At 38.2% G+C, this 21606-nt stretch overlaps 1 protein-coding gene across 5 annotated transcripts in view; it reads left to right on the top strand.

Moving 5' to 3' along the window:
• Positions 1 to 21606, top strand: part of TLCD4 (TLC domain containing 4) — a 79498-nt gene that overhangs the window by 37612 nt on the left and 20280 nt on the right. For all 5 annotated transcript variants that reach the window (XM_007977882.3, XM_038003358.2, XM_038003353.2 and 2 more), the window contains 3 exons: positions 67 to 125; positions 1498 to 1592; positions 20062 to 20135. In XM_007977882.3, coding sequence (XP_007976073.1) covers positions 67 to 125; positions 1498 to 1592; positions 20062 to 20135 — 228 coding nt within the window. The remainder of the gene's footprint in view (positions 1 to 66; positions 126 to 1497; positions 1593 to 20061; positions 20136 to 21606) is intronic.

Below are 21606 nucleotides of genomic sequence, written 5' to 3'. Positions count from 1 at the left end.
ATAGAGAAAAGAAGTAGCAGTTACCTATAACCTATATACTTTAAAAAGGAACCTTTTTTTTCTCAGGGGAGGTCCATCACTTGCAAACGTGAATATTGCTATTGCCTCAGGCTACCTCATTTCTGGTATGTGAGATGTTATTGTCTAATTCTTTGTAAACTACTCACGGAATTATGCAAAGAATACACAGTCTATGCTTTTGGTTTATTTGACACAGCCTTTAGGACGCATACAGAGGAAAAATGTACCTGTCATGATGGTAGAACATGAAATGTCTTTTCATGAAATGGCTTTCTGGTTCTCACTTAAGATCAGAGTTACAGAGTGATGCCTCAAACAACTGAGACCTAGACATTTTTTATCAGCAAGGATATGGTCCCTCTTTGTCCTAATGAGGTTCTTAAGTGTAATGACTATGAAACTAACGAAGTTTAACTTTTAGGGTCCCTCACTTGCAGGAGTTCTTGAAATGTGTTCCAATAGTCATGGTTTTGTGTTGTTTTTGTAAAATTTGCAGAAGTAAGCTTTTTTCTTTGTTTTTCTTTTTAATAGGTTTTTTTTTTTTTTGGTGGTGTCACTATTTTGAATTAGTATTTAATTGCATTATTTTATTTTATTTAATTAATTAATTAATTTTTTGAGACGGAGTCTCGCTCTGTTGCCCAGGCTGGAGTGCAGGGGCACAATCTCAGCTCACTGCAAGCTCCGCCTCCCGGGTTCACGCTATTCTCCCGCCTCAGCCTCCCGATTCGCTGGGAATACAGGCGCCCGCCACCACACCCGGCTAATTTTTTGTATTTTTGGTAGAGACGGGGTTTCACTATGTCAGCCAGGATGGTCTTGATCTCCTGACCTTGTGATCCGCCTGCCTCGGCCTCCCAACATGCTGGGATTACAGGCGTGAGCCACCGCGCCCGGCCTCTTTTTTATTTTTAAAATATTTTTTGTACAATTTGTTTTATAAATGAGTTGGTCATTTTGTAGCTTCCCTATGACCATCTTATCTCTGTTCGAATTATTGTAGTGACAAGAATCAGTCACTTAAGCTTATTTAAAATTATTTCTATTCAATAATATTTTTTGTTTATTTTAACTCTGGAAACAAGTTATTCATTTATGCTTTCAACAAGTATTATATTACATATGATTAGGTTGGTACAAAAGTAATTGCAGTTTTTGTGGTTAAAAATAACGGCAAAAATCACAGTTACTTCTGCACCAACCTATATGCCAGGCCTTGTGCTAGATTCTGAGGGTCTAAAGATGCTCATAACCTGGCCCTTATCTTAGAGGAGCCATGGGAGAGTGGGTGAGAGAGGCATATAGGAGCAGAGATTTTATGGTAAAGTACATAATCAGACTAACTGAGGGATGAACAAAGTGCTGTGGGCTCAGAGTGGACAGTGATGAGTTGGCAGGAGAAAGAGTTCAATACACTTGGAAAAACAGTGCAACTTTCTTCTTATGTCATACCTTACTCACTTGTCTTTCTTACAGATTTGTCCATTATGATTTTGTATTGGAAAGTGATTGGTGACAAATTTTTTATAATACATCATTGTGCGTCCCTGTATGCATACTACCTTGTACTGGTGAGTTCCAGGATTTTCTGTAGCCTAACTAGTAGACAAGATTGGGAATAGTGATGTAAGGGTGAACATAAATTAAACATACAATTCTTAGTTTTTAAAGACCATCTCCAGATGCATTCAGGGATTGCTTTTGTGATATGCTATCTTGTGTATTAACTAAAATAATAACTTTGTGTGTCTGTGTTGGTGTGTCTGTTTGTATTCATAGATTTTGAGACAGGCAGATGACCCTAATTCTTTGAATTTCCATTTAAAACCTTCAGGACTGTGTAGCTATAGATATTTGTCTGTATTTATAGATGCATTTATGATTTAACAGCAAAGGGTATGAGCCAGTGAAAATATTTCTTTTCTGTTTAATTCCATGTGCAATTACATATACATCCATAATTACATTTAAGTAGTTTGGAGCAGTGGAGAAATCTTGCTCAGACTTTATCAGAATTCAAAGACCAAGGTTAATAGAGGATTCTTCCAAAAGATCTCAGGCAGTAAAGCATATTATGTATCTAAAATTTCTACGTATACATTTGTAAACTAGCAACTTTATATTCCTTGTATGTTTGTTAGGTTTCTCTAGAATCATTTGGTTTTCAACATAAATATACCAATGAACTCAAGGTATATATTGCAACTGCAATTTTTTTTCCCTAAAGATGGTTGCTTTTTTATATGTCTGTCTTCTATTGTTATAGTATAAAATTTATCTTTTAAAGTGAATCTATTCATAGGGAAACAAAATAGGAGAAGTTAGATGAAATGACAAATCTTAACAGATGCTATGGATCTATGTTATTACCAATCTTACAGTAGTTACTCACTGACTATAAGAAGGTTTTTCTCTATGCAGTGAATTCCCAGGTCATTTTGTGCATTTTGTTATTCTAAGTAAAGCTAACAAAAATAATAATAATTTTGGGGGGGGTAAATGGTCATGAAATTCTTATCACTTATGTAATAATGAGAGCTTGCATTTGGAAAGCACTTTGACTTAATACTTATGTAACCATTTAAGCTATTTGCAGTAAGCTTTTTTTCTTAAATGATTTTGTTATTAGAACAAAGTAAAACTTAAAGTGACAAATAGAAGCAAGTTCCCTGTAGGTTTAAAATGTATCCCTACTGAAGAAATAGTTGAAAAGTAAGATTCTTTGGAATTTAAGGTATTATAGGTTATGTAATGTCTTGATTGCTATTTTTGTATCTTCCTGCTATATTTACTGAAGTTTTAAAATTCTCTGGCAGAGTAATTTAGAACTTAATGAATCCTCTTCTGTCTATATAGAGAGGTACAAATCCTACAGCATTTTTTCCTGATACTCATCTTTCACCCCGGAGCAGGATACTAATTATCAAGGAAAACATGACAAGCTGATCTCTTATTCTAAGAGAAATGAACACATTTAGGCTTTAATCCCCAATTTTTAAGGACAAACTGCCATCCTTTGTACTGCCTTTCTGATTACTTTGATAGCCTTCGTTTTTTTGTGTGTTCCTTGTGAATCACCTTCTATCTCCAGTTAAACCATGCCTTTAGATAATGAGTTAGAATATATTTGGAAAACATTTAAACGTGAAAATCATTCAATATGCATCCATTTCCAAGCCCATTGTATTATTATTATTAATTTTCTTTCTTTTGAGATGGAGTCTCGCTCTGTCACCAGGCTGGAGTGCAGTGGCGTGATCCTGGCTGGGCAGAAGGGATAATGGGGAATTATTGTTTAATGGTACAGAGTTTCCATTTGGGAATATGGGAAGTTCTGGAGATGGATGGTGGTGATGGTTGTATAACAAAATGAATGTACTTAATGCCACTGAATTGTACACTTAAAAATTGTCAAAAGGGTACATTTTATGTCATATATATTTTACCATAATAAAAAAGTTAAAGCAAGCTTATCAGATAACTGAAACACAGTTAGGAAGGAGAACTGATGACGTATTGGACAATGTATTACACTTTTAGAAAGCCTTCATCCTGGAACTATAAACTGAAACAAATGGGTGGAACTTAACAGTGATAAATGTTAAGTTTTGCATTTAGGTTCAACAATGCTTAAGGATACAGAATGACCTGTAGGTGGTAGATGACTGTATCTCAGTTATGCCAATAGTATGTCACATCTGCTAAAACAGAAAGCTTTTTCAAATTTAGATTCTATTAGGGGAGGCATGGTATCCAATTCACACATAGTTTGCCCGGTCAGACCATATCCAAGACCGTCATCATCTGAAGTCCCTAAACTTGCATTTATCTGGAACAGAGCTGCTAGTTAACTGTAGAGAGGAGATACTAGATTAGGTAGCTATTGTATTATAACAAACAATTGAAGGACCTAGAGATGTCAGCCTAGAAAAACTCAGAACTAGAAGGACATGATGGCCTTGAAATGTCCCTGGAAATGTGAAAGGACTACTCAGTGGAAAGGGGAGTAGACTTACTCTGGATTGATTCTGATGTTGAGACTAGGACCAATTGGGTGGTAAAGAGAGGTAGGGGAGACTTCTCTTTTATGGAAGAAAGACATCCTCAGTAATTGGAAGATTATCACAATGGAAAGGCCTTTTAAAGTGGCTATTCTACTGTAAGATAGCTTTAATCAGATAGATACAAAAGTAGGTACAATCAGCAGAAACTTTAGGTAGGAGCTTGCACTAAATAATCTTTAAGGTTTTATTCTAATTCTGAGATTTTGTGATGCAACTGTTTTGTTGAAATGATTTGATTTAGTTCTAATGCAAGAGAACTAGACAATGGGGGAATGAACAATAAGCTAAGTTATGTCACCAAGTTCTTAAGTAACCCTAAGAGGAAGGGGTGAAAGCAGCTGGCCTGCCAGTCCATTCACTTCCTTAGGGGACAGGAGGGGAGAAAAAGAAGGCATGTGGCCCAGTCTAATCTCCTTGTCAACAGGACTTAGGATAAATAGAGTACTGATGTTTGTTAGGAAGAAGAAACATTAACTCTGAAATGCCCTTAGCAGGGTGTCCCTGGGTAAGGATTACCTATAGTAAAGAGCCCAGGATCTATAAGGCACAGCTCCTTGGAGAAGGTCATGTAGGCACACAGCAAGGAAAGAAAGACCTGGGTTGCCAGTGGCCCTTGATGTCCCAGACCTCTCTCTGCTTCATTTGAATTGTTTGATGCTCTTTATCTTTGTAACATTTAGTAGAGCTTAATGCTAGGTAGGAAGACTGTTTCACATGAGTCTGATTTGGCAGTTCAATCCTGTGTGTTAGCTCAAACCTTCATCTCTGTCTTATAAGCAAATCATCAAAAACCTTGAATGATTACAATTAGGCAAATAGTTATTAAACATAGTAATAGATTTTGTTTCCAAACCTCAATTCTAGGTTGATTGTACCCTGAAACGGTTTCCATTAATAGGTAATAGACTGCCCCAGAGTCTCAAGCCCATTTCAATTGTGCTTGAGACTCTGGGTCAGTCTATTACCTGTTAAAAAATGCCCCATCATTGCCACTATAGAACACAGTCACATTTTTACACAGGATTCCAACTTGGGGTGCCCAGAACTTATTTCCTACCAACATATAGTTGTAGTGTAGTACAGTGCAGTGTAGTGTAGTATAGTAGGGAAAGGGTGCCCATTTCTGTCCAGGCCTTTGGTGGTAGAACAGTCAGTATTTAGTGCCATATTAGCAGTAGTAGGTGCATAACTTAGTTCTCTTTCCCCCTTACCTTTTAAACCTCTGGTCTTAGCCACTCTTAGCTGGTAGAAAAATTTCCCATAGTAAGAAAATCCGGACTTCCATAATCACTTGCTAAAAGGAGAATTTTCTTTTAAGCTGCGGAAGGGATCAGACAAATCCTGTTTTGTTTCCCCTCACAGTCATGCAGAGGACATGGCAAATGTGGATTTTACTCTATGCAAATCTCCTTAAAGGTAGGTGACAGAGTGGAGACACCACACTAACCATAAATCAGTTGTGAGTTTTGCCCTAATTTACCAACAATAAAGTATCAGAATTTGTAATTATTTAAAAATATTATAGAAAGACTTAATCCTATCCCTTTAATAGCATCTATCTCATTTGTATTTTAGTAGGTTTTCTTGACTAGGAGAGAAAAGGATAAAGTAATGAGGAATTACGCATAACCTGAATCTTATCTAATGGCCACCTATGCTGATGGACTTATGTGTCACCTATGATGCTATCTGTCATGGGTGTATTGGATTAAATGGGCCCAGAGTCACTGATATATTGATGGTGTACAGGACCAGAAAATATAGATGCAAGATTACTGAAGCATAGTTCTACACCTCAGTGTGACTCACAGAGGTTTTTTTTTTTAGGATTTTTTTACTTTTCTTTTTTTCCTACTGGCAGGATCAACCAGGTATTACAGAGGTTTTCAGCTAAGGAGGGTGGGGGATAGGGGATAACGATAGGATAGAACCAGTGGTTTCAATTAGGGATGTAAGATTTAAATATGAGGTACTATATAAAAATTAAAATGTCATCCAGGGATCAATCAGTAATACTGTAGTAATTTAAGGAATGGAAAGATCATTGTGTTAATTTCTGTTAATTTTTTGTTCTGAATAGAGATGTTTATTAAAAAAAATGAGTTTATAGAAATATAGGGTTTAGTAAGTAGAATGTTTTCTAGGTCTGATTCTCCAGAGATAACTACTGGTAGTACTTGATGTATATTCTTGCAGTTTATATAAGTTTTGCATAAATGTTCATATATATATTTATGCCTTTTTGAATTTTCTAAGAGAGCTTTTGAGATAGATGGGATTTAAACTCAGCCTTAAAAATATGCATATTTAGGTTGGAAAAAAAGTAGGGAAGGCTTCCTAGGTCAGAAGACATTTTGAGGAAAGTCACTGAGATGTCAGATCTTCATGGGTGATCTTGAGGACTTAGGCTGTCAGGGTATGGGATTTGCATAGACATGACTGATGGTTTTACATTTGGATGAGTAAGATAGGGCCAGCCGATAGGTGGAGTGAAAATTCTAACTCACCAGCCTTGCATTTTTGCTTTTCATGGAATAGTTGTAGGATATTTAGCCAGAAAATAACTTGATACAATTGGCATGTTAGAAAGATAAAGCTGATGGTGATATGCAGAAAAAATCTGATTGGGGGAGAGGTGATTGAAGTAATATAGGTGACAGATTACAAAGAAGCTAATTTTGATGGTTATAGCGGTGATTGTATTAATGAGGAGGAAACAAATCTGAGTCACTTTGCAGTGAGTAGAGCACAGTATCTAATTTGGATTTCAGGGAAGGAAGGGAAGGAAGGGAAAGAAGAGACCAAAATGATCCGGAGCACTAGAGGAAGATGACACCATGGAAGGAAATGGGAGAAGCAGTTTGGAGAGATACTTTGAGATGTTAAGAGGTTTTTGGAGATGCATGGCTATCCCAGGAGAAAGTGGCCCAAATGCCATTAGAAATGAAGGTTTGTGTAAAGGACAGTGCAGTCAGGGTCAGGGACCAGAAGAAGGATGATCAGGCAAAGGAGAACTCAGAAGGTAGAAAGAGAACCATAAAAGAATGCATTTGGAAATCAGTGGTTTCCAAAAGCAATATTGGAGGCAATATTCCCTAAAAGCAATATTGTAAATAAAAAGCTGAGATAAATAATGTTTTAGCAGAGTGCATTAAAAAAAGTTATTTTAGGTAATTCGTTTTTATTTGAGGATTAGGAAACATTGACAAGCAAAAAGAAAAATGATGCCCCAGTCTCTCAACCTATATAACTATTATATTATTTACTTACTTATCAGTTACATTGAGGAATGTACTTTTTTCCTATATGCATACGTGTATATGTGTATATCAAAAACAGCATTTCTCATATAAATATATAACATGTATATTATAAAAATGTTATCAAAACGAAAATTTAAATTTTCATTTTACACATTGAAGTGGCAATCTTGGGTCAGAAAGCAAGGAACCTATCAAAGACTAATGGGACTGTGTCGAAAGGACACAAGATCCAATATGAAGGCTCTTCTCGGCTTAAAATGTGACATTTTGATCATCAATTAGAATAATGACTGTGGTTGATTGAAATCCATTGACTCATGAGTTCTTAATTATATTTTTAAAAAATGAAAGGAGAAAGCAAGCCAGTTGGGCAGTCTTGCTTGATGTCTCATGTGGGTGCTGTTAAATGGCAGCTGAGGCTGGAATTATCTAAAGGCTCATTGGTAGGAGTTCAGTGGGAAAGTATCTATATGTGGTCCTTCCATGTAGCTTGGGTTTCTCACAGCCTCGTAATTGTGTTCTGAAGAACATTTCAAGAGTGATTGTTCCAAGAGACCCAGGAGGAAGCTGCAAAGCTTCTTAGGATGTGGCTTCAGAAGACTCACTACATAGGTAATTCTAGTATATTCTATTTATCAAGTGAGTTGCTAACGGCAGTTCAGATTTAAGGGATGGGAAATAAGACCATCTCTTGATATGAGGAACATGTTGCACATACAGGGAGGGAAGGAATTTATGTGGCCATGTTCAGAGACTGTCCACATCTTGATTTGTCAATGTTGGGTAATAATGTTAGATAGTATTTTCTTGCTATGGTGGACAAGAATTTAATGTTCATACCTCTATTGGTCTTCCCTTCTTCCTCCCAATGTAGTTAGGGAATGCTAGTTGTCTCTCAGTTCCTTTTAAAACTTTAAGTATTCTTATTTCTGGTCCTACAGCATCCCTTGATACTTATTTATTTATTTATTTAATTTATTTTTTTGAGACAGAGTCTCATTCTGTTGCCCAGGCTGGAGTGCAGTGGCACTGTCAGGGCTCACTGCAGCCTTGACCTCCCAGGGCCAAGTGATCTTCCTGCCTCAGCCTCCTGAGTAGCTGGGACCATAGACATTCACCACTATACCTGGCTAATTTTTAAAAATTTTCTGTAGAGATGGGGTCAGCCTATGTTTCCCAGGCTGGTCTCAAACCACTGGGCTCAAGTGATCCTCCTGCTTCCCAAAGTGCTAGGATTACAGGCATGAATCACCACCCCGGCCTCTTGATACTTTTTAAAAAAAATTAATTAATATTTTAAATTATACTTTAAGTTCTAGGGTATATGTGCACAATGTGCAGATTTGTTACATATGTGTACATGTGCCATGTTGGTGTGCTGCACCCATTAACTTGTCATTTACATTAGGTATATCTCCTAATGCTATCCCTCCCCCGCTCCCCCACCCCACAACAGGCCCCAGTGTGTGATGTTCCCCTTCCTGTGTCCAAGTGTTCTCACTGTTTAGTTCCCACCTATGAGTGAGAACATGCGGTGTTTGGTTTTCTGTCCTTGCGATAGTTTGCTGAGAATGATGGTTTCCAGCTTCATCCATGTCCCTACAAAGGACATTAGCTCATCCTTTTTTGTGGCTGCATAGTATTCCATGGAGTATATGTGCCGCATTTTCTTAATCCAGTCTGTCATTGATGAACATTTGGGTTGGTTCCAAGTCTTTGCTATTGTGAATAGTGCCACAATAAACATATGTGTGCATGTGTCTTTATAGCAGTATGATTTATAATCCTTTGGGTATATACCCGGTAATGGATTGCTGGGTCAGATGGTATTTCTAGTTCTACATCCTTGAGAAATCGCCACACTGTCTTCCACAATAGTTGAAGTAGTTTACAGTCCTGCCAACAGTGTAAAAGTGTTCCTATTTCTCCACATGCTCTCCAGCATCTGTTGTTTCCTGACTTTTTTATAATCGCCATTCTAACTGGTGTGAGATGGTATCTCATTGTGGTTTTGATGTGCATTTCTCTGATGGTCAGTGATGATGAGCATTTTTTCATGTGTCTTTTGGCTGATCAATGTTTTGAGAGGTGTCTGTTCATATCCTTTGCCCACTTTTTGATGGGGCTGTTTGATTTTTTCTTGTAAGTTTATTTGAGTTCTTTGTAGATTTTGGATATTAGCCCTTTGTTAGATGGGTAGATTGTAAAAATTTTCTCCCATTCTGTAGGTTGCCTGTTCACTCCAATGGTAGTTTCTTTTGCTGTGCAGAAGCTCTTTAGTTTAATTGGGTGTTTTAGTCATGAAGTCCTTGCCCATGCCTGTGTCCTGAATGGTATTGCCTAGGTTTTCTTCTAGGGTTTCTTATTGTTTTAGGTCTAACATTTAAGTCTTTAATCCATCTTGAATTAATTTTTGTATAAGGTGTAAGGAAGGGATCCAGTTTCAGCTTTCTACATGTGGCTAGCCAGTTTTCCCAGCACTATTTATTAAATAGGGAATCCTTTCCCCATTGCTTGTTTTTGTCAGATTTGTCAAAGATCAGATGGTTGTAGATGTATGGTATTATTTCTGAGGGCTCTTTTCTGTTCCTTTGGTCTATATCTCTGTTTTGGTACCAGTACCATGCTGTTTTGGTTACTGTAGCCTTGTAGTATAGTTTGAAGTCAGGTAGCGTGATGCCTCCAGCTTTGTTCTTTTGGCTTAGGGTTGTCTTGGCAATGTGGGCTCTTTTTTGGTTCCATATGAACTTTAGTTTTTTCCAATTCTGTGAAGAAAGTCATTGATAGCTTGATGGGGACGGCACTGAATCTATAAATTACCTTGGGCAGTATGGCCATTTTCACAATATTGATACTTCCTATCCATGAGCATGGAATGTTCTTCCATTTGTTTGTGTCCTCTTTTATTTCGTTGAGCAGTGGTGTGTAGTTCTCCTTGAAGAGGTCCTTCATGTCCCTTGTAAGTTGGATTTCTAGGTATTTTATTCTCTTTGAAGGAATTGTGAATGGGAGTTCACTCATGATTTGGCTCTCTGTTTGTCTGTTATTGGTGTATAAGAAGGCTTCTGATTTTTGCACATTGATGTTGTATCCTGAGACTTTGCTAAAGTTGCTTATCAGCTTAAGGAGATTTTGGGCTGAGACGATGGGGTTTTCTGGATATACAATCATGTCGTCTGCAAACAGAGACAATTTAACTTCCTCTTTTCCTAACTGAATACCCTTTATTTCTTTCTCCTGCCTGATTGCCCTGGCCAGAACTTCCAACACTGTGTTGAATAGGAGTGGTGAAAGAGGGCATCACTGTCTTGTGCCAGTTTTCAAAGGGAATGCTTCCAGTTTTTGCCCATTCAGTATGACATTGGCTGTGGGTTTGTCATAAATAGCTCTTATTATTTTGAGATACATTCCATCAATACCTAGTTTATTGAGAGTTTTTAGCATGAAGGGCTGTTGAATTTTGTTAAAGGCCTTTTCTGCATCTATTGAGATAATCATGTGATTTTTGTCTTTGGTTCTGTTTATATGATAGATTATGTTTATTGATTTGCATATGTTGAACCAGCCTTGCATCCAAGGGATGAAGCCAACTTGATCATGGTGGATAAGCTTTTTGATGTGCTGCTGGATTCGGTTTGCCAGTATTTTATTGAGGAGGTTTTCATTGATGTTCATCAGGGATATTGGTCTAAAATTCTCTTTTTTTGTTGTGTCTCTGCCAGGCTTTGGTATCAGGATGATGCTGGCCTCGTAAAATGAGTTAGGGAGGATTCCCTCTTTTTCTGTTGATTGGAATAGTTTCAGAAGGAATGGTACCAGCTCCTCTTTGTACCTCTGGTAGAATTCAGCTGTGAATCCGTCTGGTCCTGGACTTTTTTTTGTTTGTAGGCTATTAATTATTGCCTCAATTTCAGAGCCTGTTACTGGTCTATTCAGGGATTTGACTTCTTCCTGGTTTAGTCTTGGGAGGGTGTATGTGTCCAGGAATTTATCCATTTCTTCTAGATTTTCTAGTTTATTTGCATAGAGGTGTTTATAGTATTCTCTGATGGTAGTTTGTATTTCTGTGGGATTGGTGGTGATATCCCCTTTATCATTTTTTATTGTGTTGATTTGATTCTTCTCTCTTTTCTTCTTTATTAGTCTTGCTAGTGGCCTATCAATTCTGTTGATCTTTTCAAAAAACCAGCTACTGGATTCATTGATTTTTTTGAAGGCTTTTTTGTGTCTCTATCTCCTTCAGTTCTGCTCTGATCTTAGTTTCTTGCCTTCTGCTAGCTTTTGAATATGTTTGCTCTTGCTTCTCTAGTTCTTTTTTTTTTTTTTTTTTTTTTTTTTTTTTAGATGGAGTCTTGCTCTGTCGCCCAGGCTAGAGTGCAGTGGCCGGATCTCAGCTCACTGCAAGCTCCACCTCCCGGGTTCACGCCATTCTCCTGCCTCAGCCTCCCGAGTAGCTGGGACTACAGACGCCTGCCACCTCGCCTGGCTAGTTTTTTGTATTTTTTAGTAGAGACGGGGTTTCACCGTGTTAGCCAGGATGGTCTCACTCTCCTGACCTTGTGATCCACCCGTCTCGGCCTCCCAAAGTGCTGGGATTACAGGCTTGAGCCACCGCGCCCGGCTGTTTCTCTAGTTCTTTTAATTGTGATGTTAGGGTGTCAATTTTAGATCTTTCCTGCTTTCTCTTGTGGGCATTTAGTGCTATAAATTTCCCTCTACACACTGCTTTAAATGTGTCCCAGATATTCTGCTGTTGTGTCTTTGATCTCATTGGTTTCAAAGAACATCTTTATTTCTGCCTTCATTTCATTACATACCCAGTAGTCATTCAGGAGCGCGTTGTTCAGTTTCCATGTAGTTGAGTTTTGAGTGAGTTTCTTAATCTTGAGTTCTAGTTTGATTGCTCTGTGGTCTGAAAGACAGTTTGTTATAATTTCTGTTCCTTTACATTTGCTGAGGAGTGCTTTACTTCCAACTATGTGGTCAATTTTGGAATAAGTGCAATGTGGTGCTGAGAAGAATGTATATTCTGTTGATTTGGGGTGGAGAGTTCTGTAGATGTCTATTAGGTCCTCTTGGTGCAGAGCTGAGTTCAAGTCCTGGATATCCTTGTTAACCTTCTGTCTCATTGATCTGTCTAGTGTTGACAGTGGGGTGTTAAAGTCTCCCATTATTATGGTGTAAGAGTCTAAGTCTCTTTGTGGGTCTCTAAGGACTTGCTTTATGAATCTGGGTGCTCCTGTGTTGGGTGCATGTATATTTAGGATAGTTAGCTCTTCTTGTTGAATTGATCCCTTTACCATTATGTAATAGCTTTCTTTTTCTCTTTTGATCTTCGTTGGTTTAAAGTCTGTTTTATCAGAGACTAGGATTGCAACCTCTGCCTTTTTTTGTTTTCCATTTGCTTGGTAGATCTTCCTCCATCCCTTTATTTTGAGCCTATGTTTGTCTTTGCATGTGGGATGGGTCTCCTGAATACAGCACACTGATGGGTCTTGACTCTTTATCCAATTTGCCAGTCTGTATCTTTTAATTGGAGCATTTAGCCCATTTACATTTAAGGTTGATATTATTATATGTGAATTTGATCCTGTCATTATGATGTTAGCTGGTTATTTTGCCCATGAGTTGATGCAGTTTCTTCCTAGCATCGATGGTCTTTACAATTTGGCATGCATTTGCAGTGGTTGTTCCTGGTTGTTCCTGTTCATGTTTAGTGCTTCCTTCAGGAGCTCTTGTAAGGCAAGCCTGGTGGTGACAAAATCTGTCAGCATTTGCTTGTCTGTAAAGGATTTTATTTCTTCTTCACTTATGAAGCTTAGTTTGGCTGGATATGAAATTCTGGGTTGAAGATTCCTTTCTCTAAGAATGTTGAATATTGGTGGCCCACTCTCTTCTGGCTTGTAGAGTTTTTGCCAAGATATCTGCTGTTAGTCTGATGGGCTTCCCTTTGTGGGTAACCCGACCTTTTTCTCTGGCTGCCCTTAACATTTTTTTCCTTCATTTCAACTTTGGTGAATCTGACAATTATGTTTCTTGGAGTTGGCTCTTCTCGAGGAAATATCTTTGTGACATTCTCTGTATTTCCTGAATTTGAATGTTGGCTGCCTTGCTAGGTTGGGGAAGTTCTCCTGGATAATATCCTGAAGAGTGTTTTCCAACTTGGTTGCATTCTCCCCGTCACTTTCAGGTATACCAATCAGACATAGATTTGGTCTTTTCACATAGTCCCATATTTCTTGGAGGCTTTGTTCATTTCTTTTTACTCTTTTTTCTCTAAAGTTCTCTTCTCACTTCATTTCATTCATTTGATCTTTAATCACTGACACCATTTCTTCCACTTGATCGAAATGGCTACTGAAGCTTGTGCATGTGTCAGGTAGTTCTCGTGCCATGGTTTTCAGCTCCATCAAGTCATTTAAGGTCTTCTCTACGCTGTTTATTCTAGTTAGCCATTCGTCTAATCTTTTTTCAAGGTTTTTAGCTTCTTTGCGATGGGTTCGAACATCCTCCTTTAGCTTGGAGAAGTTCATTGTTACTGATAGTCTGAAGCCTTCTACTCTCAACTCGTCAAAGTCATTCTCCATCCAGCTTTGTTCTGTTGCTGGCGAGGAGCTGCGTTCCTTTGGAGGAGAAGAGCTGCTCTGATTTTTAGAATTTTCAGCTTTTCTGCTCTGGTTTTTTCTCATCTTTGTTGTTTTATCTACCTTTGGTCTTTGATGATGGTGATGTACAGATGGGGCTTTGGTGTGGATGTCCTTTCTGTTAGTTTTCCTTCTAACAGTCAGGACCCTGAGCTGCGGGTCTGTTGGAGTTTGCTGGTGGTCCACTCCAGACCTGTTTGCCTTGGTATCACCATCAGAGGCCCTAGAACAGCAAATATTGCAGAATGACAGATGTTGCTGCCTGATCCTTCCTCTGGAAGCTTCATCTCAGAGGGGCACCTGGCCGTATGAGGTGTCAGTTGGCCCCTACTGGGAGGTGCCTCCCAGTTAGGCTACTCAGGGGTCAGGGACCCACTTGAGGAGGCAGTCTGTTTGTTCTCAGATCTCAAACTCTGTGCTGGGAGAACCACTACTCTCTTCAAAGCTGTCAGACAGGGATGTTTAAGTCTGCAGAAGTTTCTGCTGCCTTTTTTTCAGCTATGCCCTGCCCCCAGAGGTAGAGTCTACAGAGGCAGGCAGGCCTCCTTGAGCTGTGGTGGGCTCCACCCAGTTTAAAAGCATTAACCCTTTGTTATAGATTTCTTGGAATAGGATCAGAGGAGTTCAGTAATAGGCACAAGGTCACACGGCTTGTAAGGGCAGAGCTATAACCCTGGTTTGTCTTTCTGTTAGACTACATCCTATTGCTCCTTAGTTTGCTAGTGTGCTTACTAACCGTCTGCTTCTAGATGTTTTACTTCTGTTGTGTGGGCCCTACATTCCCCTACCTCTTCTGCATGTTTACCCACTTTTACCAGCCTTGCTTCACTAAATCTAAATGTATCAATGTTTGGAGATTCAGACATTTTTATTTTCTCATAACAAGTTTGATAACTTCTAATTCTGTTCCACTGATATCTTTATGAGATTAAAATCTGGATGATTTTCTCCTTTTCTTTTGGAATGAAATGTGAGTGTTCTTTTTTCTTTCTTTTTTTAAGAGACAGGGTCTCAATAATGTTGCCCTGACTGGGCTCAAATTATCCTCCTGCCTCAGCCTGCTGAAGGCTGGGATTATAGGCATGAGCCACCACATCCAACCAAAGGCTAATATTCTGATAATCCTCCCTCCCACTCAGAAATAGGCCTGAAGGACTCTTTGGATTTTGACTTTAGAGGTGATGTGCTTGTTTAACAGCAGTGAGAAGGCAAGGTTTAACTCAGGAAACATGGACCAGGCAGTGTGTGAGGCTTTATGGATATAGTAGTGAATAAGGAGCAGGAAATGTAGATATTTGCAAGGAGCTAAGTACTTTAATAGATAAACAGAGGCATCTGTGGAGACAGTTGACCGGGGGTTCTCCCAGCTAAGAGTTAAGGGGTCAGGAAAAACTGTTCTAGAGGAATGTAGCAGGTCCACCTTAAGAGCTGTGCAGTCTGGGGTAGGTGTTTATAAACCTTTGCTCAGCACGGTTTCTGAGAAGTAGGGAGCTAGCTCCTTGGGGCTTATAGATGGCTGGCAATTTCTAGACTAGAAAAGCACTTCTCTCACTTTAGTATACCTTGGAATCACCTGGAGGGCCTGCAAAACACAGCTGCTGGTCCCACCCCTCATGGTTTCCCATTCAGTATGTCTTGGATGGGGCCCAGGAATATGCATATCTAGCAAGTTCCCAGGTCATGTTGATGCTCTTATCTGGGAACTACACGAGAACCATTGGGCTAGAAATACTAGAACTAACCATTCTCTTTGGGAAGAGGAGAGAGGAATGAGATGGGCCAAGATGTTACACCCAATTTTTTTCAAATTCAAGAGACAGTTTCCTTAAAGTGTGGAAAATTTGCACTTTGGCCGAAGTTGTTTAGATGAACATAACATCAGATTTACCATTTTTACAATGACTCTTTTAGTACTTAATGAAAATCATGAAGTGAAGTTTTATCTGATATTTATTTGGTACTTTGGTTAATACTTTTAACTCTTTACCAATATGAAAGGAGTTGGAAAAAGTAATCTTTTAAACTCTCAAAAAAGGTCTTATAGTATATTTCGTGATTTTTTTTTTAAATTTTTAAAGTTAATATTAACTAGAGAGAAATTTTTAGAATCTTTTAAAATTTTGTTTTAAGAAACTGTCTCGCCGTGTCACCCAGGCTGGTGTGCAGTAGTGTGATCACAGTTTACAGCCACAACCTCAAACTTCTGGATTCAGGTGATCTTCCTGCCTTAGCCAAGTAGCTGAGTCAGACTACAGGTGTGCACCATTGCGCCCAGTCTAAAATGGTTTTTAAAGTTTAATTAAGGCTCAGGCTGTTGCTGCTATAGTATTTTGATATTTTACATGACTTTGGGGAGTCTGCTTTAAAATACTTTATAAGTTGTATAAAAATAAATTTTGGTATTTGATCTAATCTTTGGAAAAACTATTTATTTGAAGGATATAGTAAGAAATGTAGCAAGAATTTTGGCTGACCTTAGGAACACATTAACTAATAACGTTTTGCAGCAGTCTGGTCTGTCATGTTCTCTAAATATTGAACGTAGTTATGTAGAATGCCATAGACTTAGAACAACTAAAGAGAATTGTTAGGAAAAATAGATCAGAAGAAAAATCACCTTTGAGGGGAGAAAGTCAGTGTTATGAATGAGAGAAATTATCCTTAAGGAGTAAAAAGTTCACCTATAATTCTTTTAATGCTTCATGTTTATTATATACATGAATTTATCTTAGTGAGGGATTATAATAATACAAATCTTTCTTTTTTTTTTTTTTTTTTTTTTGAGACAGAGTCTCACTCTGTCACCCAGACTGGAGTGCAGTGGCACGATCTCGGCTCACTGCAAGCTCTGCCTCCTGGGTTCACCCCATTCTCCTGCCTCAGCCTCCCGAGTAGCTGGGACTACAGGCGCCCGCCACCACGCCCAGCTAATTTTTTGTATTTTTAGTAGAGATGGGGTTTCACCATGTTAGCCAGGATGGTCTTGATCTCCTGACCTCGTAATCCGCCTGCTTCGTCCTCCTCCTGGGATTACAGGCGTGAGCCACCACACCCAGCCATAATACAAATCTTTCTAAGATGTTTGTGTCTGGCTGAAGTAAGAATCTCATTAAAATAACTTTTTCCTTTCATTTTTTTGTCCCCTTGAGTGATATTTTAGTTGTGTACTATTTTCAAAGTTCTCCTTGCCCTAATTCACTATAGAATTTAACTACAGAGGTAGCAAAAAAACCAGAACATTTAATTTGTCTTGTTTTACTTTACTTGTTATTTTAACTTCTTCTTAAATATTCCAAGCAATTCTTTTGAGAAAACTCACCTAAACTTTGAACAAGGCACCAAATTTTTTCATTAAAAAAGCACACAAAATACCTAAGGAGTTTGAAATGCAAATGGCAATTTGTTCCTTATTATCTTTAAAGTGCTTCTTTATGCTGAATAAATTAGAGGGCTCAGACATTTGTGCTTTTCTCATCCCTTTGCTTTTTTTTTTTTTTTAGCTGCAAATGTGATTTTGAATATACATTAAAATCAATTATTTGTTATTTTTAATTTTTGTATAGAGATGGGGTTTTGCTATGTTTGCCCAAGCTGGTCTCGAACCTCTAGGCTCAAGTGATCTTCTTGCCTCGGCCTCCCAATGTGCTGGGATTACCTGTGTGAGCCACCATGCCCAGCCCAAATGCATTTATAATAAAACAAAGATAAGAGTGGCCTATTCAGAGCTGTCCTAGTCCTACCATTCTACCACTGAAAATCCTGCAGCCTGGGAAACCCCTTCCTGTGATACAACAAAATCATAGCAACTATGATTTGCAGTTCACAGTAACGGATCATCCACTGATGCAACTTAAGTGTGTTGTAATTGTGAGCAGTAACAGTCTATCATTGACTTTGCCCATTGGAGTAACTGTTGTGATTTGTATTGACGTAGTGTTAGTTTAACCTACCACACTGTGAATACTGTGACTATTTTCTGAGAGTTCAGATAATGAAAATGAGAACAGTTATGATATCAACACCAGAGTGTCCCAGATGTCACTGAGAAGGAAAGTTATTATTGTATATGGAAATCTGTGGTATTTTATATATATTAGTATATAATGATATGTTATAGACAGAGGGAAAGACACATAAAATTTAATTAGGGAGATAATACAGAACATATTGCACAATAGGCAGGAAAGAATTTGGGATCGGGCATTGTTATGGGTTGAATTGTGTCCCCTCCAAAATTCATAGGTTGAAGTCCTAACTCCCAATACCTTAGAATGTAACCTCAGTTGGAAATAGGGTCATCGTAGATGTAGTTAGTTGAGTTTGTATTAAAATATGGTGGGCCCCTAATCTGCTATAACTGGTATCCTTATGAAAAGGGGAAATTTGGGCACAGACATGCACACAGGGATAATGCCACGTGGAGACAGGAGTTAGGCTGCCACAAGCCAAGGAACTTCAGGAAGCTGGCAGAGAGTCCTAGAACAGATTCTTCCCTAGTGCCTGCAGAGAGCACATGATCCTGTTAACCCCTTGATCTTGGACTTCTAGCCTCCGTAACTGTGAAACAATACATTTCTGTTGCTTAAGCCACCCAGTTTTTGGTACTTTGTTATGACAGCACTAGCAAACTAATACAGGCTTGATAGAGGAGATGTGCAAGCACCTAAGGAGACCATGTCTCTCAAATCTGGGATAAGACAGGCAAGCACATGCAAATTAATCTGCACTTCTTCCATCTTGTTTAAATAAAAGCATTTATTATAACAGAAAACTAGTATAGAATAATCATTTCAAATAAATACCTATTCTTCATATTTGTGTGTTAAAGTAATAAAACCTCTGCATAATTCTTTTTCATATGTTGTTATGCCTCTGGACTGGTATGGCTGTGCCCTGGCTGACTCTCTGAAAAGTTGGTCACCCCCTGTGTATTCAGTGCTCCTCTTGCCTGCTGTGTCTGTGTGTTTGGCCATCCCTCCTTCCTTCTTCCTCATCACACATTCCAGTATTGCTAAGGATAATGAATTTGTGATTATAAAAAGTTTTAGATTAACCTTGTTAAAGATAGTTCTTATAATCTAGCTTAGAATTTTGGATTCCTAAAATAATTTTCATGAATAAATACTAAAAATGATCAAATAAAAAGTCCACCTATTTTTTTTAATGCTTCATATTGTTCTCATTTGGAAGGCAGCATGGTGTAGCCAGTAGAAAAATAGTTTCCAAACTTTTGTGTATATCTAATGTATTGAGGTGGGGAGGACTATTTTCTTTGGCATGTAATCATAATTCTTATTGAATTGGAAGTGCTGGAGTGACTCCATTTACTTAGTAGCAATTTTTAAAGTATATTCTAAAAGTTTTTAGAATGCATACTTTTGGTTCTCTTTCCAATGTTTACTAACTCTGCTAAACTTTTCATATTATTTAATTGGTGGAATGTATTATGTTTAAATTTAAAAAGGTCTCAAAGATCCTAAATTTAGCTCTAGGATCTTCTGATTCACAAGTATTTTTTTCAGAACAAACACGGTGGCATATGTTGTCATACTGTGCAAATATACCTCTACTGACAGACTTATGTATTGTTATTTAGGATAAGTGCTTTTTTGAGATTTTTAAGGTGCTTCCACTTAGTAGTGGATATAAAGTGAGTTCCTACTGGGTGTTAAATCATTATAAAACTCCTCACCTTCTGAAATTCACAGTACTTTGTGATCATTCTTTCCTACAGTAATTTGAAAATGCCATTACTAATGGTTATTTACAGAGTTCACTTGTTTAACATGAGACAACTGGTTGAAGCCTATTTTCATTAAGGGGACACTATATACATAAGTGAACATAAGTGTATAATTTACTGTTTTTTAAAAATACTGTAGAATTCCAAGGATCTTTCTATATTCTCACCAAGAAAATCAGTTTAACAGTAAAAGGTAGAAAACTTCTTGATCTGTTTTGGTATTGATTGTTATATTATGCTGAGAAGCTATTTGGGTATTTCTACAGTATTTGAGAATTTTGTTAAGAATGTTATCCTTGACGTTGTGTTTTATGTTTATCATTCAGAAAAATGGAGTGCTGGTATACATTGGGAATTATCGCCTGCTTGCAGAGCTTTCCAGCCCTTTTGTGAATCAGCGGTATGTTACTGATATCATTTATTATTTTAAAGTCATGCTGTTTATTTTTAGTTTGGGCAAAACCTTTTCCTGTGATCCTAAAGTTACTATATAAAAGATATGGATCTGTGATATGAATTGTTATCACCACCATACAAATGAGGAAACTGAGCCGTGGAAAGGTTAGAGTAACTTACCCAAGCTTCCCTAGCTAGCAAGGGGTGGTGCTAGCTTTTAAACCCTGCTCTTTGCAGTACGATGGTGCTTTATGATGAAACAGGGTCTCAAAAATATATTTGTATGCCCATGTCCATTCCAGCCTTATTCACAATAGCCAAGGCGTGCGAGTAATCTCAATGTCCATGGACGGATGAATGCATAAGGAAAATGTGTTACCCATACAACAGGAATATTATGCAGCCTTTAAAAAGAAGAAAATCCTGTCATATGCTACAACATGATGCACTTCAAGGACAGCTCATTCTTTCACCCTCCATGTTGTACAGTGCAAGCTGAATGATATTCACTGAATCTTAGAATTCAGTGGGGCTGTTTATGGAAAAGGACAAATATCACTCTGACTCATTTTGGGTTTAGCTCATATTCCTGACACTAACTTCCACCTGTCCCCAAATTCTTATATTGACATTATACTAGTGACTCATTGAAATACATAATCTTTTTTGTTTTTTTAAATTTAAAAGGCTACTTTTGCCTGGGATCAGGGACTCATGTCTATAAATCCCAGCACTTTGGGAGGTTGAGGCAGAGGAGGATTGCTTGAGGCCGGGAGTTTGAGACCAGCCTGGGTGACATTGTGAGATTCCATCCTTACAAAAAGAAAAGAAAAAATTAGCTGGGCGTGATGGTGCTTGCCTGTAGTTCTAGCTGTTTGGGAGGCTAAGGTGGAAGGATTGCATGAGTCCAAGAGTTTACACAGTGAGTCCAGTGAGCTGAGATCCACCCTGTCTGTAAAAACAATTTTTTAAAAAGACTACTTTTATTTTAAATACATACAATGTAAATAACTAAACTAACAATTCGTGATATTGATAATAATCACTAGTGAATTATTATTTTTGAGATGGAGTCTCGCTTTGTCGCCAGGAGTGCAGTGGCGCCATCTCAGCTCACTGCAACCTCCACCTCCTAGGTTCAGGTGATTCTCCTGCCTCAGCCTCCCAAGTAGCTGAGATTACAGGTGCCCACCACCATGCCCGGCTAATTTTTGTATTTTTAGTAGAAACGAGATTTCGCCATGTTGGCCAGGCTGGTCTCAAACTCCTAACCTCAAGTGATCCACCCACTTCAGCCTCCTGAAGTGCTGGGATTACAGGTATGAGCCACTGCGCCCAGCCCATCTCAACCATTTTTAAGAATACAGTTCAGTTGTGTTAAGTATATTCACATTATTGTGCAACAGACCTTAAGAACTTTTTCATTTTGCAAAATTGAAACTCTATGCCCATTAAACACTAATTCCCTCTCCTGC

Source organism: Chlorocebus sabaeus, chromosome 20, assembly GCF_047675955.1.
Source record: "Chlorocebus sabaeus isolate Y175 chromosome 20, mChlSab1.0.hap1, whole genome shotgun sequence".
In the NCBI taxonomy this organism is placed as follows: domain Eukaryota; kingdom Metazoa; phylum Chordata; class Mammalia; order Primates; family Cercopithecidae; genus Chlorocebus; species Chlorocebus sabaeus.
Note: the sequence above shows the minus strand (reverse complement) of the source record. Positions and strands in the feature narration are given on the sequence as shown.